Source organism: Lemur catta, chromosome 6 (genome assembly GCF_020740605.2).
Source record: "Lemur catta isolate mLemCat1 chromosome 6, mLemCat1.pri, whole genome shotgun sequence".
NCBI lineage: Eukaryota > Metazoa > Chordata > Mammalia > Primates > Lemuridae > Lemur > Lemur catta.
In genome coordinates this window covers 92561020-92582425 of record NC_059133.1, presented here as the reverse complement: position 1 = coordinate 92582425, position 21406 = coordinate 92561020, and the positions used below count along the sequence as shown (strand labels likewise).

The following is a 21406-nucleotide window of genomic DNA, read 5'->3' as shown; positions in this document are numbered from 1 at the left end:
AAAGCTTTATTGGTTCACTGCATTTGAGCACAACATCTAACTAATCGTCGTCTGACCACTAAGCTGTGCAGACAGAGGGATACTCATATAAAACTAGGTTTAAAAATAAAAATAAGAATAAAAAACTAAGCAGAGATATCAGTGGCTGTACAATATGGAGGAGTTAGATTCCATAGATGTAGTCCAGGCAAGTTAATAAACAAACAGATTAAAAAACAAACAGTAACAGTTTGGAACTGCCCTGGGGGAAAAATTAGAAACCAGAATTGCTACAGTATATTATCTAAAATGTACAATTTTAAATAAACAGAAAAGAAATATAAAAGAAACAGGAAAGTGATATATACTCATGATGAAAAACAAAAGCAATCAGTGGAAACCAGTTCTGACTGGGCTTAGGTGCTGGACTGAGTAGACAAAGTCTTCAAAGCAGCCGTATGAATGTCTGAAAAACTAAAGAAAATCATGTTTAAAGAATTAAAGGGAAATATAATTACAATGACTCAACAAATAAGAAGAGATAATAATCTTTAAAAAATAACCAATAGAAATTCTGTAGGTGAAACATACAATAACCAAAAATGATAAATTTACTAAAGAGGCTAAATACATTTGTAATTACAGAATTAAAAATCAGCAAATGAGTAGTTTAATAGAAATGATCCATCTTAAGAACACAGAAAACAAGAGTTCAGAAAAATAAACAGAGTAATTCAGAATATTAGCACACATGTTGGGGGAGACACAGAGAGAGAAGAGAGAGAGAGAAGTACAAAAATATTTGAAAAAATAATGGTTGAAAACTTCCCAGATTTGATGAAAAACACAAATTTACAAATCCAAAAAGTTCAACGAACCCCAAGGAGGACAAACACAATGAAATCCTCACCTGCACACATCACAATTAAACTGTTGACAGACAAGGACAAAGAGAAAATCTTGGAAATGGTAAAAGAAAAATGACTTATCATGTACAAGGAGACAACAATACAATTAATGCTGCACTTAATGAAAGTTCAAAGAAAAAATAATGTAATAAGAATGAAGAATCTTTATTTTGTGTAGATGAACAATATGCATTCATTTATATTCAAGAGTGAGGACAGAGAAAAGATTGAAAGAAACATTCTAAAATATTAACAGTGATCATTTCAGAATGATAGAATTTTTAGTATTATTGTTCTTTCAATATTTTTCATTTTTTGAAATACATATTTATTTTGTAATAAAAACCTAAAGTTTCCATGTATAGAAATAAGGATACCTCTGCATTTTTGCACAGAAACTTATAATAATTTTACTTCAGGACAACAATGTTAATTGAACATATATTGATTGGTTAGGGTTAAATTTTAATATTTAAACTCTGCTATATTTCCTCACAGTATATATATTGCAAGCATGTTGCATGGCTAGGTCCTGGTATTTGAAGCACAGTCTAAGATCTTGCTCTCATTTGAGAAGCAGCTTTCAAAACAAGCTTCTCTTGGCAAGCGGGCTATTTATTCTTTCTGCTCAGATTTGTAGACCAAAGTCTCCTGATTTTTAGGATCTCCAACTAAACGAAAAAAAGCTATTTGGTGGCTTAAAGATTTAAAAATTTCTCTTCTAGTAACGTAGTCCTCTTTTTCTACTTTACATCCCTTGTAAGAACTTCATGAAGCCAACTGCTTTTCTGAAATTATTTTACCATTGAGATAGGTATTGGTTACTATGATATATTTGTTATAATTCCTGTGGGAACTATGGTATGTTCAAACTCTGAGGAAGCCAAACTGGAAGCAAAGGCAATTGAGCAAAGCCATCATGAATAAATCTAGCAGGTATAAAAATAAAGATTATTCTGACATTCAGTTTTGAAAATGATGCTCTCTACATGCAAATCTCTATGGAATTAAAGTAATTTGAACTATAACCACAGCTATAAGTCAGCCTCAAATAATTTTTTTCATTGTGTAGCAGGAGTAGGAGTAGGTGTGGAGTGTTTTTAATTAGTGCTTATCGTACTTTAGGCTGCTGTAACAGAATACCATGAACTGGATGGCCTGTGAACAACCAGAAAAGTATTTCTCCTAGTTCCGGAGGTTGGAAGACTGAGGTCAGAGTGCCAGCATGGTCAGAGTCTGGTTAAGGATCCTCTTCCAGGTTGTAGACTGTTGTCATCTCAGTGTACATTCAAGTAGTGGAAAACAGTGGGAGAGCTCTCTGAGGTCCTATTAATAAAAGATCTAATTCCATTTATGGGGGCTCCACCCTCATGACATCATCACCTCCGGAAGCCTTCACCTCCTAATACCATTACATTGGAGTTTAGGCTTTCAACATATGAATTTTTTTGGTAAGGTTACAAACATTCAGCCTATAATAGTGATACACATAATCTAACTTTTATTATTTAATACCACCAGTCTTTATCAATTGAGCTGTTCTCCTATTTTTTAGGAAATATTGTTTGAACCAATTTTCCATAATGCAATTTGACTTCCTCTTCACTCATTTAAAAGTTGCTGTCTCCTTCAAAGATATTTAGAGTCTGATCTGAAATTATAAAACAAGAGACAATAAGTTACTATTCTTCTAAATAAGTCTACTAGCATATATGAAGATAAAAGAAAAGAATACACACACACACACACACGCCAGAAAAAATTGATCAATTAGAACAGATTTAGCAGATATTATATACTAACATTCTTTTTTTTGGGGGGGGGGCTTACATCCATATATTAGGAAATTTTCTTCTTCATCTCATGGTTAATCGAGAATTCTGAGTCCCAGAATATGATCTCATAATTTATTTGTCAAAGAAAAAGAAAGTTAAATAATATCAAAATAAAAATGGAAGGCAAAAACTGCATATGGTTTTGCTTTTTGGAATGTGTCTGGGAATTAATCTTTCAAAAGTCCTTAGAATGGACTCTGTTAAGTCAGAATTTATGATTAATGAGGTTCAGATATGGCAAAGCATTCCTTTGTATCATACAATAATAGACTTGCTGAGTGTTATCAGCTGAATGGTCATAGGGCCTTGAAAGAGGTAATTGAGGTAAAATGAGGTCACATGGGTGGGCCCTAATCCATGCGACTAGGGTTCTTATAAGAAGAGAGTAGGACACTGACAACACAGACGACACAGACCAAGGGATGCCCATGTGAAAACACAAGGAGAAGGCAGCCATCTGCAAACCAAGGAGAGAGCCCTCAGAAACAGTAAACCTGCTGACATCTTGGTCTTGGACTTCTGCCCTCCAGAATTGTGAGAAAACAAATTTCTGTTGTTTAAGCTGCCTTGTCTAAGGTATTTGTTATGGCAGCCAGCCCTAGCAAACAAATACACTAAGCACAACAATAAACTAAACAAAATTGCTGAGAGAAAATGGTTTCTAATATAGAACCTTAATTTCAAGTACTTTAAAAACAATATTTGTATTCATTTGCAAAGAATAACTGTAACAATATAAATTACTGTTTCTTAAAATTTGTTTAGAATAATCTAGTCTTGGTCCTTTTTTCTTTACATGATGCAAATGAAAACATCATATGATATAATTTAAAAAATTTTTGAAAGTTATTATGAGTACATAATAGTTGTATATATTTATAGGGTACATGTGATGTTTTGATACAGGTATATAATGTGTGTTAATCAGGGTAATTGAGGTATCCATCGCCTCAGATATTCTTTGAGTTAGGAACTTTCCAATTCCACTCTTTTAATTATTTTAAAGTATACCCTAATTTCTTGTTGATTATAGTCACTTTGTTATGCTATCAAATATTGTTCATTCTATCTCTCTAACTAGAGTATGTTTTAGTTGAAGCTTTTTACTGAACTTTTCCAGATAGAGAAACTATTAGCATTACCAAGAACTAAGAAATGGCATATGAAGAGGGAGGAGGCTTCAGCCATAAATACAAAGAAGTCCTGGTGTTACTTAGAAGAATTACCATTAAATTGTGCTGGTGCTAGTTATCATCTAAATGGTTTTTGTGTAGCTTGCCTCAGATTTTTCTAACATTTTTCTTGTTATTATGGTAATTTAATATATTTTTGAGAAAAAAATGAAGAAACTCAAACCCATTCATTTCGCTTATTGGGTCAAATTTGAAACTAGTTTGTGCTGGTGATTTTTAAATATTTTGTGATAAAAATCAGGAGATATGATTTATGTTTGCACCCTGGCATTTGTTCTCACAAAAAATGCAGAATTGGCTTTGGATTACATAGGAATGCTCTTTTTAGAATTGGTAACTCCCTCATGCTGAGAATTAGAAAGTGTTCTCAATACTCTTTAAACTGTGTTTTCTAGTCCTATGGCTTCATTAAGTTCGATTTCTCTCTCCATCATGCCTGGACCACCCACTCTACCTTGGGTGTAGGCAATGGTAAACCAGGTCTTATTAAGCCTTGGAATTCTTTGACACTTTAACAAAAAGCAACAGCAAGCTATAATTCTAACAAATGACTATCATAAAACTTGAGAGAAAGCAATGCTCTTTTCATGCCAGACTTTCTAGCTGACCTTGATTTTTCTTCTCTTTGTTCTGGCACCAGTGGGGGTGGTTTAGGATTGCCTCAATGTGACATCATATAGTGAGTGCTTGTTTTTCTAAATCTTTAGAGCATGATTCTACTGTTTATCATGTTAATGTTTTCTCATCAGACAAAGCCAGAGTGATATTAATGCACTGAATCTAGGTTCTACCCTGTGTAATAAAAATGAACAGAGATCCTAGGAATGGAGGTTATCACGAGCAGTATTTGAAGCTGAGATCCAATCAACCTCTTCCTTAGTGACAGACTATCCACAGCCTCAGTCAGTGCTCAAAGACAATTCTGCTGAAAAACTCTGTAAATTTTTTATAGGAACAACTTTCTCATCACACTCTCTCTTTTCCAGAGGTTAACTTGGAATATTTAAAGATTTGGGATCTAAACAAGTGCTATAATATATGGTAATATAAAAATTTGGAAAAAAAGTATGTTTAATTCTGTGACAGTTAGAGATTAAATTATTAGCTTTAGCCAGTAGGAGTAAAATTTCTCAACTTACCTAGTAGTCCTTGGAAGCCCAAAGTCATTTCATGGCTTCAGAGGCAGGAAGAACTTCCAGCAGTGCTGTGTGGCCAGCATCTTCACAACGATGGGTGACGGTGTCATCTAAAAGAAAGGCAAAATCTGCATTACTGGGAAGTAGAAAACCTCTCTGCAGAGGAAAGAGCTGTTAGGTGCAGTCTTTGTGTAGCTGGGAAAATATAACAGAGCAAGGAATGATTATCACATAACTAAAGAACATGCTTAGTTACTGTTTTGATCTAAAACACTTATCACCTTTAAAAGAATAAACTATTAAGCATTAGTGCAACAAGCAGTGTAGCTTTTTATCAGACTATCTCCCAGTAACTTAAAGGCCTAGAACTGTGATATTTGTATTTTGATTTTAAAAAAAGGGCAAGCAAACTCAGGGGTTAGAATGATTGTCCAGAGATAGGAGGGTACTAAAAGTTGTAATGAGGGAAGTGTAGCATTCTTGGCAGAATTGACAGCAATGAAGAATTGTTGTCCGTGGATAACTAAATATTAAGAAGGTTGAACATGACTGGATGTGTTGTGATTATCTGAACTTGTGGTTTCTCATCCAGCATGTAACATGCTTGGAAGTCATCACACCCATCCACACAACAAGAAAATACCTGAATAAACCAAAAATCAAAAACTCTTATGAGATTTACCAAAGAACTGAAGTCACAGGACAAATCACTGCCCCCAAAATTGGAGAGACAGGCAGGCAGAGACAGAGTATTATAACCTACTGGAGCAGAAGCTTATGAGCAAAAACCTCTGTGAGAATCAGGAAGTGGATAGGAAAATGTAAACTGTAGTTGGCAAATTTCTGGATGCTCAGTGTAGACAAGTTTGAGTATTAAAAATTCTAGGGGGAACACTCATACACTGCTGGTGGGATTGCAAACTAGTGCAACCCCTGTGGAAAGCATTATGGAGATACCTTAAACAGATTCAAGTAGACCTACCATTCGATCCAGCAATCCCATTATTGGGCATCTACCCAAAGGAACAAAAGTCATTCTATGACAAAGACACCTGCACCGGAATGTTTATAGCAGCACAATTCACAATTGCAAAGATGTGGAAACAACCCAAATGCCCATCAATTCATGAATGGATTAGTAAATTGTGGTATATGTATACCATGGAGTATTACTCAGCTATAAGAAATAACGGTGATACGACATCTCTTTGGTTCTCCTGGAGAGAGTTGGAACCCACTATATTAAGTGAAGTATCCCAAGAATGGAAAAACAAGCATTATATGTACTCACCAGAAAATTGGTTTCCTTGATCATCACCTAAATGCACATTGGGGAATGATACCAATTGGATATCAGACTGAGGTGGGGGGTGGGGGGAGGGGATGGGTGTATGCCTACATGATGAGTGCATTGCACACCGTCTGGGGAATGGTCATGCTTGAAGGTGCTGACTCGGGAAGGTAGGGGGTGGGGGGAGGGGATGGAGGTATAACTACATGGTGAGTGCCAGGCGCACTGTCTGGGGAATGGACACGCTTGAAGCTCTGATTCGGGGGAGTGGGGGGACATAGGCAATATATATAACCTGAACTTTTGTACCCCCATAATAAGCTGAGATAAAAAAAAAATTCTAGGGGGACCCACATTGTTGTTTTACTTTTGGGAGTGCTACCACATTATCACAGTGAAGATTGGAGCAAAATTCCTTTGTGATTCTGATTAGGGGAGGAGGAAGTAGTCATTTTGAAGTATACATAAAACATTATGTCTTTGACAAGGTCTGCCCTCATGAGAAACCATTTTTCCAGAGCCCAATAGGCTGGGATTTTACCAGAGCCTAACTGACTTAGGGGAAGGGAAATATCCAACTTCAGCCCCCTTTAGGCTTCCTGTCTCAGCTAAGGAGGGGGGAAGAACACCTCAGAGCACTTGTGAAGGTCATGGTGCAGGGGCACAGGCTCACTAGAAGACAGTTTAAATCACAGAACTATAGTGCACTTCCCCTCCCACAACACCTTGTCATCACTTCAGTAGGGTTCCTATAAAATAACAGGGGAATACAACTAAAAGAACTGCACATCTGAGACCTTATTTAAGAAGAAGTCACTAGAGCGGCCTAAACATAATAGGGGAGACAAAAATAAGGACTCCAGAGGAAATATTAGTCTCTGACACCTCACAGCTATAGCAAACAATAAACACAGCCTAACCCCTAGCCAGATAAATATAAAACCTTATGCTAATGACCTGTTTACCTCGATTCCTGTACCCAGTAAATCATGTCTGGATTTGAACAACAAAAAATTACAAGGCACACTGAAAGACAAAAACCACACTTTGAAGAGACAGAGTAAGCATCAGAATAAGACTCAGATGTGACAGAGTTAGAATTATCAGACCAGGAGTTTAAAACAGCTATGATTAATATGCTAAAGACACTAATGGAAAAAGTGAACAACTTGTAAGAATATATAGGTAAAGTAGGCATAGAGATGGAAATTCAAAGAAAGAATAAAAAAGAAATGCTAAAAATCAGCAACACTGTAATAGAAATAAAGAATGCTTTTTGATGGGCTCATCAATGGACTGGACATGGCTGAGAAAAAAAATCAGTGAGATTGAAGAAGTAAGTGTCAATAGAAACTTCAAAAACTGAAATGCAAAGAGAAAAGAATGAAAAAGACAGAACAGACTATCCAAAAATTGTGGGATAATTACAAAAGGTGTAACACACAAATAATGGGAATATCAGAAGTGGGAGAAAATGAGAAAAGATCAGAAGAATATTTGAAGCAATAATAACTGAAAAATTCTCACAATTAATGAAAGACACAAAACCACAGATCCGGGCAGCTCAGAGAACACCAAGCAGAATAAATACCAAAAAATCTATGTCTGGGCATGTCATATTCAAACTACAGAAAATCAAAGACAAAGAAAACATCTTGAAAGAAGCAAGAGGAAAAACAATCTTGTTTATAGAAGAGCAAGGATAAAAATTACATTTAATTTCTTTTCAAAAACTATGCTAGCAAAGAGAGTGAGCAATATATTTAAAGTATTGAAAGACAACAATCACCAACCTCAAATTCAGTATCCTTACAAAGTGAATGAGAAATACTTTCTTAGAGAAACAAAAATTGAGGTCATTTGTTGCCGGTACACTTGCCTTGCAAGAAATTTTAAAAGATATTCTTCAGAAAAAAGGAAAATGATAGAGGTCAGACACTTGGATCTACAAAAAGAAAAGACTAGAAAAGAGGAGCATTAGAAAATAAATAAATACAGGTAAAATAAAATCTTTAATTTTTCTTATTCTTAATTCATCTAACAGATAAATTTGCTTATCTTCATTCCTGAAAGTTATTTTCCCTGGATATAGAATTCTGGGTTGACAGTTTTCATCAGCACTTTAAAAATGTTGTTTCATTGTTTTTTTTTTTACCTCTTGAGAAATCTGTTTCATTTGAATATTTGCTCCTCTATAGACAATGTATCATTTTCTTCTCCCTACTTTTGAGATTTTTTTCTTTGTGTTTGATTTTCAGCAGTTTGAGTATGATGTGTCTACAAATATATATATTTAGTGTATTTTTTTGTGTTTTCTAAGATTCTTAAATCTATGAATTTAAGTCTTTCACCAAACTTTTGAAGTTTTGGGCCAATATTTCTCAAATTTTTTTTCTGTGTCATGTCTGTCTTCTCTTTTTTCTACTACTCCAATGGCATGTATCTTTTGACATATTCCTGGAGGTTCCTGAGGCTCTGTTCATTTTTTGTCTTTTCCCCCCTGTTTTATTGAGCAATGTCTATTGATCTGTCTTCAAGTTCACTGATTCTTTTTTCTGTGCCTCCATTCTGTTGTTGGGGCACTCCAGTGATTTATTTTCTTTTTATTTCAGATATTGACAAAATGAGAGCAATGCGCACCATCTGGGGAATGGACATGCTTGAAGCTCTGACTTGGGGGTGGGGTGGGGCACGGGCAATATACGTAACCTAAACTGTTGTACCCCCATAATATGCTGAAATAAAAAAAATTTTTTTTGAATTTTCAAATTTTCATGGAATTCTTTTGTTATGCCCTCTATTTCTCCCCTGAGAATTTATCTTTCTATTAGTTTCTAGGAGGTTCACTTTTACCTCATGGAATATAGCTATAACAGCTACTTAAAGTCTTTAATAATTTCAACTTATGTTTTATGTTAGAGCTGGTAGTAGTTCATTGTCTGCTTTTTGAGGATTGGTCAGATATTCCTGGTTCTTGGTATATTGAATAATTTTGGTTTGTATGTTGGACATATTGAATGTTACATTGTAAGATTATGAGTCTTGTTAAAATACTTTGGAGAAGGTTCGTTTTTGTTTTGTTTTGTTTTAGTAAGTGATCAACCCAGTTAAGTTCAGATTGCAAATTCTGGCTTACCATCTGTGGTGGTGTTTTTAGTGTCAATTCAGTTCTTAAAGCCTTTGCCGTTCTCTCTGGGTATGCTCCTTGCATACACCATTTGTGGGTTTAGTCTGAGATTTGTGTACTATTTATATTTTATTTCAGCTCTCAAAACATTTGCTATACTTCATTGTGTGTTTTGCAGATTTGCAGCTAAAAGGTAAACCTGGTACTTGTATTGTCCCAAACAGAGTTAGAGACCTCTTCTCCAGTTCCCCCTCTATGGCATTTCCCGGTATTCTCTAGCTCCCAGTGGTTTCATTTCCCATTTTGTCTGGCAAGAAAAAAATGGGTTATTTCAGTTTTATATTCCCATGCTATTACACAATTTCACATGATTGGGAGAAAGGTGGTAAGAGAAAAGAGAATGAGGATTTCCTCCAACTATTTGTACAACAGACTTCATTCTTTTATCCTCCTCTGCCCAGAAGAATTGATCTCCTTTCAAATTATTAGTTGCCTGTGTCACATTGCCTGTAGCAGAGCAGACATGAGCTCATGCAGGGCCAGGAAAGCAAAAGGAAAAACAAAAGAAGATTCCCTGATACTCTCTGGATGTCCTTTCCCTTGTTCTCTGGCCAGAAAGACGGGCTTCTTTAGGGGTCTAGGAAGAAAAAAATCCATGAATTTCACCCACACAACCACAATAATCTTTCTTCAGTGTTGGTATTACTTCTCAATCTATTTCTTATTTTTCAGAGTCTTATGGTTGGCTTTCTTTTGTGTACCATTTAGTGAAATTAAGTACATTCTGATTGTTGCACAACCATTACCACTATCCATCTCCAGAAATCTTTTTATCTTGCAAAATTAAAACTCTATACTTATTAATCAATAACTCTCCATTCTTCCTCTGGCAACTTCTATCTACATGAATTTGAGTATTCTAAGTACCTCATGTAAGTGGAATCATACAGTATTGGTCTTTTTATGACTGGTTTATTTTACTTAGCATGGATAAAGAAACACACCTTAACTTTATGCTGTCTACAAGAAACCTAATTCATCTATAAGGACACACATAGACTGAGAGAAAAGTGGTGGGAAAAATTCCATGCAACTAGAAACCCAAAAAGAGCAGACTATACTTATATGAGATAAAACAGATTACAAGTCAAAAACTGTAAAAAGGGACAAAGAAAGTAACTATATAATGATGAAAGAGTCAATTCAGCAAGAGGAAAGAAGATATAGCAATTATAAATATATGTACACCCAACACTGGAGCTTCCAAGTATATAAAACAAACTTTAATAGATCTAAAACGAAAGACAGACTGCAATATGAAAATAATTGGGGACTTTAGCACCCCAGTTTCAGTAATGGACAGATCATTCAGACAGAAACAAAGAAACATCAGAGTTAAACCATATACTAGAACAAATAGGTCTAACTGACATTTACAGAACATTTCACCCAACTGCTGCAGAACATATATTCTTTTCATTAGCGTGAGGGACATTCTCCAGGATAGACCATATTTTAGTCCACAAAGCAACTTTCAATAAGTTCAGAAAAGTAGAAATCATACATATCAAGTATCTTTTCTGACCACAATGGAATAAAACTAGAAGTCACTAATAAGGGGATCCTTGGAAAAAGCACAAATACCTAGAAATTAAACAGCATGCTCCTGAATGACCAAAGGATCAATGAAGAAATCAAGAAAAAAATTTAAAAATTTCTTGAAACATATGAAAATGGAAACACAACATACCAAAATCTATGGGACACAGGAAGAGTAGCACTAAGAGGGAACTTATAGCAATAAACAGCTATATCAAAAAAATTTAAATGCTTCAAATAAACAATATAATGATGCATCTCAAGGAAGTAGAAAAGTAAGAACAAACCAAATCAAAATTAGTAGAAGAGAAAAATACTAAGGATCAGAGCAGAAATAAAATTGAGATTAAAAAAATAAAGATGATCAACAAAACAAAAAGTTGGTTTTTTTGAAAAGATAAACAAATTGGCATCCTTTAGCTAGACTAAGAAAAAAGAAAGAAGACCCAAATAAATAAATTGGAAATAAAAAAGGAAACATAACAAACTGAGACCACAGAAATACAAAGTATCATTAGAGACTATTATGACAAATATACAACAACAAATTAAAATGCCTAGAAGAAATGGATAAATTCCTGGACACATACAACCTATCAAGATGGAACCATGAAGAAATAGACAACCTCAAGAAACCAATGAGTAATGAGATCAAAGCCATACTATAAAGTGTCCCATTACAGAAAAACCCAGGACCAGATGGCTTCATTGCTGAATTCTACCAAATATTTGAAGAAAATCTAATACCAATTCTACTCAAACTCTTTTCAAAATAAATTAAAGAAGAGAGAATACTTTCAAACTCATTTTATGAGGACAGTATTACCCTGATACCAAAACCAGATAAGGACACAACAACAAAAAAGAAAATTACAAGCTAATATTCCTGATGAACATAGTCATAAAAATCCTCAACAAAATACTACCAAACCAAATTCAACAACACATTAAAAAGATCATTCACCATGATCAATCAGGATTTATCCCAGGGATGCAAGGATGGTTCAACATTCACAAAACAATAAATGTGATACACCACATTAACAGAACCAAGAACAAAAACCATATGATCATTCCAACAGATGTTGAAAAAATATCTGATAAAATTCCACATCACTTAATGATGAAAACTCTCAACAAACTGGATCTAGAAGGAACATACCTCAAAATAATAAATGCCATATAGAACAAAACCATAGCAAACATTGTGCTGAACACAGAAAATTTGAAAGCCTTTCCTCTCAGATCTAGAACACGATGAGAATGCCCACTTTCACTACTTTTATTTAACATGATACTGGAAGTCGTGAACAGAGCAATTACGTAAGTGAAAGAAATAAAGGGTACCCACATTGGAAAGGAAAAAGTCAAATTAGCCTGGTTCACAGATGACAGGATTTTGTACTTAGAAAAACCTAAAAACACCAAAAAACTGTTAGAACTGATAAACAAATTTAGTAAAGTTGCAAAAAACCAAAATCAACATAAAAGAACCAGTAGCATTTATATACACCAAAACAAACAATCTGAAAAAGAAATCAAGAAAGCAATCCAGTTTACAACAGCTACAAAGAATATACAATATTTAGGAATAAATTTAACCAAACAAGTGAAAGATCTATACAAGGAAAACTATAAAGCACTGATGAAAGAAATTGAAGAGGACATTAAAAAATGGAATGATATCCATGCTCATGGATTGAAAGAATTAATATTGTTGAAATGACACTACTACCTAAAGCAATTTACAGATTCATGCAATCCCTATCAAAATACCAAAAATATTCTTCACCAAAACAGAAAAAACAATTCTGAAACTTATATGGAACCACAAAAGAACCTGAATAGCCGAAGCAATCCTGAACAAAAAGAACAAAGCTAGAGGCATCACACTACCTGACTTCAAAATATATTACAAAACTATAATAACCAAATCAGCATGCTACTGGCATAAAACAGACACATAGACCAATGTAACAGAATCGAGAACCCAGATAGAAATCCATGTATTTACAGCCAATTGATTTTGGACAAAAGTGCCAAGAACACACAAAGGGAAAAGGATAGTTTCTTTCATAAATGGTGCTGGGAAACTTGATAACCATATGCAGAAGAATAAAACTAGATCTCTATCTCTCACCATATGCAAAAATAAAATCAAAATTCATTAAAGACTTAAATATAAGATCTGAAACTATAAAACAACTAAAAGAAAATGTTGGTGAATGCACCATGACATTGATCTGGGCAAAGATTTTTTTGTGTAAGACCAGAAAAGCATAGGCAACCAAAGAAAAAATAGACAAGTGAAATTATATCAAGCTGAAAGCCTTCTGCATAGCAAGGGAATCAATCAACAAAGTGAAGAGACAGCCCACAGAATGGGAGAAAATATTTGCAAACTAGTCATCTAACAAGAATTTAATAACCAGAATATATAAGGAGCTCAACAACTCAGCAAAAACCAAGTAATCTGATTAATAAAATTGGCAAAAGATCTAAATAAACATTTCTCAAAAGAAGACATACAAATGGCCAACAGGTATATAAAAAATGTTCAGCATCACTAATCATCAGAGAAATGCAAATCAAAACCACAATGAGATACCATTCCACCCTAGTTAAAATGTTTTTTATGAAAAGGAAAGGGAATGATGAATGCTGGTGAGGATGTAAAAAAAGGGGAACTCTCTTACACTGTTGGTAAGAATGTAAATTAGTACAGCCACTATGGGAAACAATATGCAGGTTCTTAAAAAAATAAAAATGGAAGTACCATGTGATCCGGCAATTCCACTAGTGGGTATATATCCAAAAGAAAGGAAATAAATATATTGAAAAAACATCTGTACTCCCATGTTTATTGCAGCACTAGTCACAGTAACCAAAATATGAAAAAAACATAAGTGCCCACCAATGGATGAATAGATAAAGAAAATGTGGTACACACACACACACACACACACACACACACACACACACACACACTGGAATATTATTTAGCCATAAAAGGAATGAAATCTTGTCATTTGCAGCAACATGGATAGAACTGCAAGTCATTATGTTAAATAAAATAAGCCAAGCACAGAAAGACTAATATTGCATGCTCTCACTCATATGTGGGAGTTAAAAAAGTGGATCTCATGAAGATATAGTGTAGACTGCTAATACCAGAGTCCAGAAAAGGTAGAGGGGAGGCGTGAATGAAGAGAACTTAATTAATGGTTACAAATATACGGTTAGATAGAAGAAATAAGACCTAGTGTTTGATAGATCATAAGGGTGACTATAGTTTACCCTAATCTATTATATATTTCAAAATAGTTAGAAAAGAATAATTTGAATGTTTCTAGTATAAAGGAAAGACAAATATTTAAGGTGATTGTATATCTCAAGTACCGTGATATGATTTTTACAAATTAATCATGTGAATGTATTAAATTATCACATGTACCCTGCAAATACATACATCTATTAAGTATCAATAAAAATGAAATTTAAAAAACAATTAAAATAACAGTGAGATGCTATTTATCAAATACTGAATTAACAACATTATAAAAGAGATGAAAACATTCAGTTTTAGTGAATATTCAGTAAAATACATTCTCATTCATAAATTATAGGAGTAAAATTTGTGATAAGTATGGGGAAATCACTTGCCAGACAGTGTTCATTATCTTTTCACAGTAATTCAACTTATAAGTGATTTCCAAAGAAATGATTTAAAGTCTAATGCACTGTTTGTACACATTATATGTCATGATAAGATTATTTTAAAAATAATCATAAATGTAGAAATAAAGATAATATACAAGGAAGTTAGCCATCACATTAAAAAAGAATGTAATAAAATTGGACAACAATTATTGTTTATTGGCTTTGTAATGCAATTGAGGGCAAGCCATTTGACTGCTCATCAGAAGCTAAGTACTTTTCGTTTTAGTCCTCTCTACTTGGAGCCTCCGCCATGGACAAAGTATGATACTGAGGATGAAATGAGTGAAGATTCCAACTTTCTTAACTTTGAGTCATATTTTATTTCATCTACTCCCTCTTTTGCTTCCCTTTCATGTGAAGTATTTTGTATAAGAGGCTGAGGTACATCTCCATCAAGTGGGAATTTCTAAAAATCAGTGGCATTTCCTCATATTCCCACCCTCTCCTTGGAGTGAAGCCCCTGGAGTCACAGACCTGAGGTTCTCGTCTGACATGGTTCCTCTCTCTTGAGGCAGGTGTCCATCTCGTGGAACAGGTTCTCCTCTAGAGAATCCCTTCTTCTTGATGAAGCTGAGAATGGGTGCTCCATGGTTAGGATTTAAATTCAAATGGCCTATCCCTACACTAGGATACACAACTCTAATATTTGATACATATTCATATCTCTGAGCTAAAATCTGATGGCTCTTTTAGGACCTATCTCTGCAAGTGAATTCTTAATAGTTCTAATATTCATTCTTCTTTTTGCTGAACCCTTAACATTCCTCCACTTTTGTTACCAAATCCTTTCCATAGCATTTACTATGTGCTGGCTACTATTCATACGGATGATTCATTACTTTAACACTCATAACAACCTAATTAGACAGTACTATTATTTTCTTTATAGATTAGGAAATTGGAGATTGAAAAGGTAGTTTTTAGCCAAAGGCCACACATATAGCAAATAACAAGTGGGGTTCAAACCAAGGACACTCTTGCTCTTAATCTACATTTGGTTCTACATTTTCTATTGGTTATTTCTAGAATCCAGATCCTGAACCAAAATGCAAGTGCATTTGTTCCTCTCTGTAAGAATCCCCATCCCTTGTTCCCAGGCTCCCAGATAACTCACACTTTATACAGCCCTGGGGGACTCTCACCTCTGTGGGGCAGATGTTTTTGTTTCTGAACTCGAGACCGCACGAGAAATAGAACAAACAGAGCCAGGAGAATGAGCCCCACAATCCCAGATAAAATAAGTGCTGAATGACCTGTATAAAAATTAAACATTGGTTGGTATTAAACTAGTAGATATCAATTGTGAGTTTATACATTGGAAAAGGAGCTGGTTCCCTAGTTGCTGTGAGGAATGGTGGCCGCACATTTCAGCACACTCTCGAACAGAACAGTACATAATCTCCGAGAGCTATTTTCAGTGAAAACTATCTCTGAATAATAGACTCCATTTAATTGAATCCAAATCTTAACATAGTTCTATTGGCCTAAATTACCTCCAATTGTATACAAAAGGTTTCATGATTAAACCTTTCCTCTTGCGTTGCATTCACCCCTAAAACACAAGGTCCAGAAAATACCTAGGGCTTGAGGTGTTTCTGCCAGTCTGATAAGAATATTTGAGAACCTGTAGAGATAATTCTATCTCTGAGGGTAACCTGAGGGTCTTATCCTTCTCCACACAAAAAGAGAATTTTTCTAGAGAGAAGGTTTGTGTAGCAGAACAGTCAGAGCAGCTGCTCTATGATGCCAGTTGCTGCCCTGCATAGTTTCATGATTTTGGTAGGCTCCAGCCTTCTTTGACTGTCATTGAAGTTTTTTTCTCCCTTGACTTCTCATATAGTCTTAGGTATTGCTGACATCACTGATGGGCAGAAAACTGTACCTGAGGTGTTCAGTGACTTTGGCGACTGTCCTGGAAGAGAGGGGAAGAGAGGGGGAGAGAGAAAAATGCAAATGAAATAGAAATCAAAGAAAAGAACCTGGGTAGTTTTTTTGCATCCCCTGGGCATATTGGGTGTCATTTAAATTATCACTTAGAATCCTGTTGCTTAGAAGTCTGAGGCTAAATCCCGCTTTCTTCTCTCACAATTATGGGAGCGATTTTATATAGCTGTGGAATGTTATCTTATTTAGTTAGAGAAATTGTTAGTTTAACACATCCTTTCATTCTTCAGTAAGAAACCCTGCTATCTTTCAGCTCAGCTACCTGAGGCTGTTTCTCAATGTCCTTTACCTTTAGTAGGAGGCCCAGTTCAAGTTCAGCCGTTTCACACTTACCAGAGCACCTCACACCAGCATCTTCCTTGTGTCCACAGTCACTTTGTCCCCAAGGTTTGGCATGACAGTGCCATAGAAATGACTCGTTTCCCTTGCACTGCATCTCATCCAACCAGATGGGTCCAGTCCCCTGGCCAAATGCTGCTTCCCCCAGGGCAGCCAGAGCAGAGCCACAGCCCAGCTGCTGACACACCACTTCTGCCTCTGCCAGGTCCCAGGAATCGTCACACACTGTGCCCCAGAAGCCTTCGTACCAGATCTCCACTCTCCCAGAGCACTTGGTGTCTCCTCCAGTAATTCTTATTTTATCTAGAAAGGCACAAAATGGGAGAAGGTTGGGGTAGGAAGACTTGAAAGTAGTAGGCATATGTGATGAATATGGGGGCGGTCAGGAAGGCAGAGAGGCAGAGTTTCAGTGTTACGTGGATTACAGAATAACCTGTGAAGTGAAGAAGCCCCTACACACCTGTGGTTTGTCCTAGTCATGGCAAGGGGTGAGGCATCTCCAAGCCGGCAAAACTAGATATTCATTTTCTACTGCTAGATGCTTGAAAACATAACATAATGATTTCATTCTCCAAATCCTGAGATCCTGTCATCTCACCCAAACCTCCTATCTTGTCTCTCATTTTCACAATTTCTTCAAAGATAACTTTCATCTGACTTAAGTCTGATCTGTAAGACCATTGCTTCTTCTATGGCCTCCAATGATGAGTCCTTTCCTGCCTTTACTTCCCCACCTGTAAATCATGCTATGATCATAACTACAAACATTCTCTTGCCCAGATGAACGATGCCTTGAGACTAGTGACCTCCTAACATACCCTCTGCAGCTGTGTGTAGATGCAGGATAAGCTTATCTATCTCCTTTGAGCCAATTCCTGCAATATTGAGTTGCACTGCAAATGATTATAATTCATGTCATTTTAAATTTATTTTTAAAAAATTCTACTGAATCCTCAATATTTTTGATAACTTAACCTTTTTCTTTATTTCTTATTCTTCATTATTTTGTCAAATGCTCTTTAATTCTAAGCCTCTACCTTACCTCTGCCCACCAGCCACATAAAGACCAAAGGGAATCTCAGGATTTCTTTACTGGATTTCAGACCCCTTAATAGTATAGGACAATCTACAGCTTCAGTAGACAATTGACTTTTAGGTATTTTGGCTTCTATTTGAAAAGTTTTTTGACCTCAGTTTCTCATCCCCAAGTCTACTAAGCTGTTACCTTTCACATGTACCCTTTAAAAAATCTCCTTTCCCCTTGCCATAAGAACCCCTCTGCAGTTACCACGCTAACTTGCTCCTCTCTCCCACAGCCAAACATCTTGAAAGAGTTTGATTTATTTTCTCTCTTCATTTTTTAATCTCCTGTTCGTTAATAAATACTTTTAGACTAGCTTCTACTTCCCACCAACAAACAATGCATCACTGAATGGCCTATGTCATGGTAGGTTTAAGCTATGGTTTTTAATTCAGTTGCCTTTAATCCTTTCACAAAACTGGCTCAAGAAAACTAGAATAACCCAATAGTCTTGGACATTCTTTTAAATATTAACAAACTACTGTGTAAAATAGCTATAGGTATTCTTTTGCAAACACTAAACATAATTATGCTGTTCTCTATATTATTAAAGACCATAAAAGCTGGTAGAATTTATTCTAATCAATTTTATGGTGCAACAAAGCCCTAGTGGTAAAATCAGCAAATATAAAAAGATAGAGCACTAAAGGGAAGCTATGGCACAGTATCATTTCCATATGTACAGATGCAAAATTTCAAAGTAAAATATTAGTAAATTAAAACTTAATATGAAATCCAAAATTTCAGGTAATATAATTGATGATTCAATAGGAAAATAGATTAAGGGGAAGATAATGATAAATATGCTTCAAATGATTTTTCTGTCTGAGGATTTTTAATGTGATATTACTTAAAATTGAAAAATAACTTAAATTTCCTAAATGTCCAACAACAGGCATTTTGTGCATCAAATCATAGTATATCATAATACAAAAAGGTATGTTTTATCATGAGAAAATATTGCTGAATCAGAAAAGCAGGCAATACAAAGATGCATAGTATAATAACTTTTTTGCAATAAAGTATATGAATATATATAAGATATATATATATTTGACACTCAAGAATGTATCATCAGCTACTATATCATCAGCTAATAATGAGATTAGAGCTAATATTTATGTTTTTTAATGTTTTCTGTATTTTCAGTCTTTTTTGTTTTGGGAATGATTTTATCTTGTGATAAAATTACAATAGCAAAAAGAAGCAAGAAATTTAAAAATATAAACTGCAAATGGACAATTTTATAAAAAAAGGTTCATACTCATTACTAGCCAAACCTAGGCAAATTATGTTGAGATAGTGGAAATTTTAATTTGGGAAGGTATGTATATGTCTGTGTATGTCCTCCCTGTGTGTAACACTGGTAGGAAGGGTGAGATTAAAGTGATGCTGTCATACACTGATCACAAGAATGAAAATTAACACACAGGCTTTCTGTGGGAGCAATTAGATAGTATGTATATAGAATTTAAAAATGTTCACTCACTTTACCCACTCACTAAAGGACTAGAAATATAATTTTCAGATATAATCAGAGATTCACCAAAACAGATGAAGAAGCTTATAAAGGCATTATTTATACTGGCTTGACTTTGAGAAATAACCTTAATACCAATAAAGACATGGTTATTTACGTCCATAGGATAAAATACTATGTGCCATTTGAAGACCATTTACTGAAATTAGAATATATTCACAGTATAATTTTATATAAAAAGTAGGGTATAGACATCCTACTTTATGTATACATGGTGTTATACATATCTAACTAGAGTGTGATACATTACGTGCGTATATATCATACTACATATACATATACACACATGTAGTATCATCTATATTGTATAGCACAATGATAACTTTAAATTTTTGTACAAAAGGAATACTGATAGTTAATGCTTCTGAATATTAGCAATGGTTATTTTTGATGGTATGATTAATTGTGGAATGCATTTTATTATTTGTAATTTTAAAATTTCCAAAATTTCTACAAAAAAACATGTTAAATTTTAATTGAATAAAACTATTTATAAATGTTTTATAAGGAATCAATTTCCCATACTGGAAAGTTCTACAGAAAATAATGGAGCATTTTAGTCTCTCTGATTAATTCACGTTACCCTGAAAGTTTTGAACTTTCTAGAATTTCTAAGACAAATTGTACGTGTCAAATTTTTCATTTTTTAAAATACCACGTTTTTTATGAGAGTTGTTATCCTTTTATGTGCTTTTCATCTAGCTGCTCACAGGGGGCTTAAAGGAAGCAGAAGAGATAATACAAATTTAAGGAAAAAAAAAAAACCTCTAAAATTTTAAACCAAGTAATATATTTCATTGTGGGACAGAAACAATGTCAATATTCATTGTCATGCACTTTTCAGTGAGTCTGCCATGTGTTCCCAAACTAAAAGATTAGCTATTCACAGGGCTCCAGTGACAGTCAGTGTTCAGATTCCCACCTTCACATGTGATCCAGGTTTCTTCTGCTGGGCTAGAGATCCTCTGCTCCCATGGGGCAGATGGGCACTGCCATATGGAGATATGCATTTTAGGACACTGTATGTCATCCACCCACATGAAACCAGAGCCTGCCTTGTTTGAAGGGGCTAGGCTGACAACTCCATTCTCTGCACAGCCCAGGTGCCTACACACAACCCCAGCTGTGTCTGCAGTGATGTTCCTCCTGCCAACACTGCCCCAAGTCCCGTTGTAGAAGACTTCCAACCTCCCAGCACAGCTCTCCATTTCAGTTTCACTGTAGAGCCTCAAGGCTGTGAATTCTGGAGAGAAATAGAGAAGCTAGTGTTAAATATTTCCTTTGGAGTTTCAGAAAATTCTTCCCTGGGGAGTCCAATTTTTTTTTTTTTTTTACCCTGGAAATAATGCATTAGGACTCAAAATATAATTTCATAAACCACTCTAACATAGTAACAGACTGTATGCGATGGAAAGTAAGGATCTTGTGTGATTTCAGGGTTAATGGGGGTTTCCCAAGGATGGTATTTGAGCCTTAAATTCATATCAACTTAAGCTAAAATGCAACTTTCTTCATTCTACTCTCCAACATAAATTCGATTCAGAAATAATCAGAGGTTAATCCCATTTCTGCTACTCATGAGATTGTGATCTTAGGCAAGTTATAGTTTGGCTTGTTAAAGACAGAGTGGATGGAATGTAAGGTCTCTTTCTTGGGGTCTAACCTTCTCTGATTCTAAGATCAATTCTCTATTTTCCTAAATTATGAAATGGCA

At 35.0% G+C, this 21406-nt stretch overlaps 1 protein-coding gene across 2 annotated transcripts in view; it reads right to left on the bottom strand.

Moving 5' to 3' along the window:
• Positions 1-1069: 1069 nt before the first annotated feature.
• The window catches only part of LOC123640073 (scavenger receptor cysteine-rich type 1 protein M160-like), an 85636-nt gene continuing 65299 nt past the window's right edge, over positions 1070-21406 (bottom strand). The window contains exons 14-20 of one of the 2 annotated variants that reach the window (XM_045554414.1): positions 20615-20935; positions 17066-17374; positions 16671-16700; positions 15931-16041; positions 15263-15358; positions 5055-5161; positions 1070-2538 (exon numbers count right to left, since the gene is read on the bottom strand). In XM_045554414.1, the coding sequence (XP_045410370.1) occupies positions 5079-5161; positions 15263-15358; positions 15931-16041; positions 16671-16700; positions 17066-17374; positions 20615-20935 (950 nt within the window). In that variant the 3' untranslated portion in view covers positions 1070-2538; positions 5055-5078. Of the gene's footprint in view, positions 2539-5054; positions 5162-15262; positions 15359-15930; positions 16042-16670; positions 16701-17065; positions 17375-20614; positions 20936-21406 lie in introns of those variants that run through there. The other variant, XM_045554415.1, reaches the window with a different exon arrangement.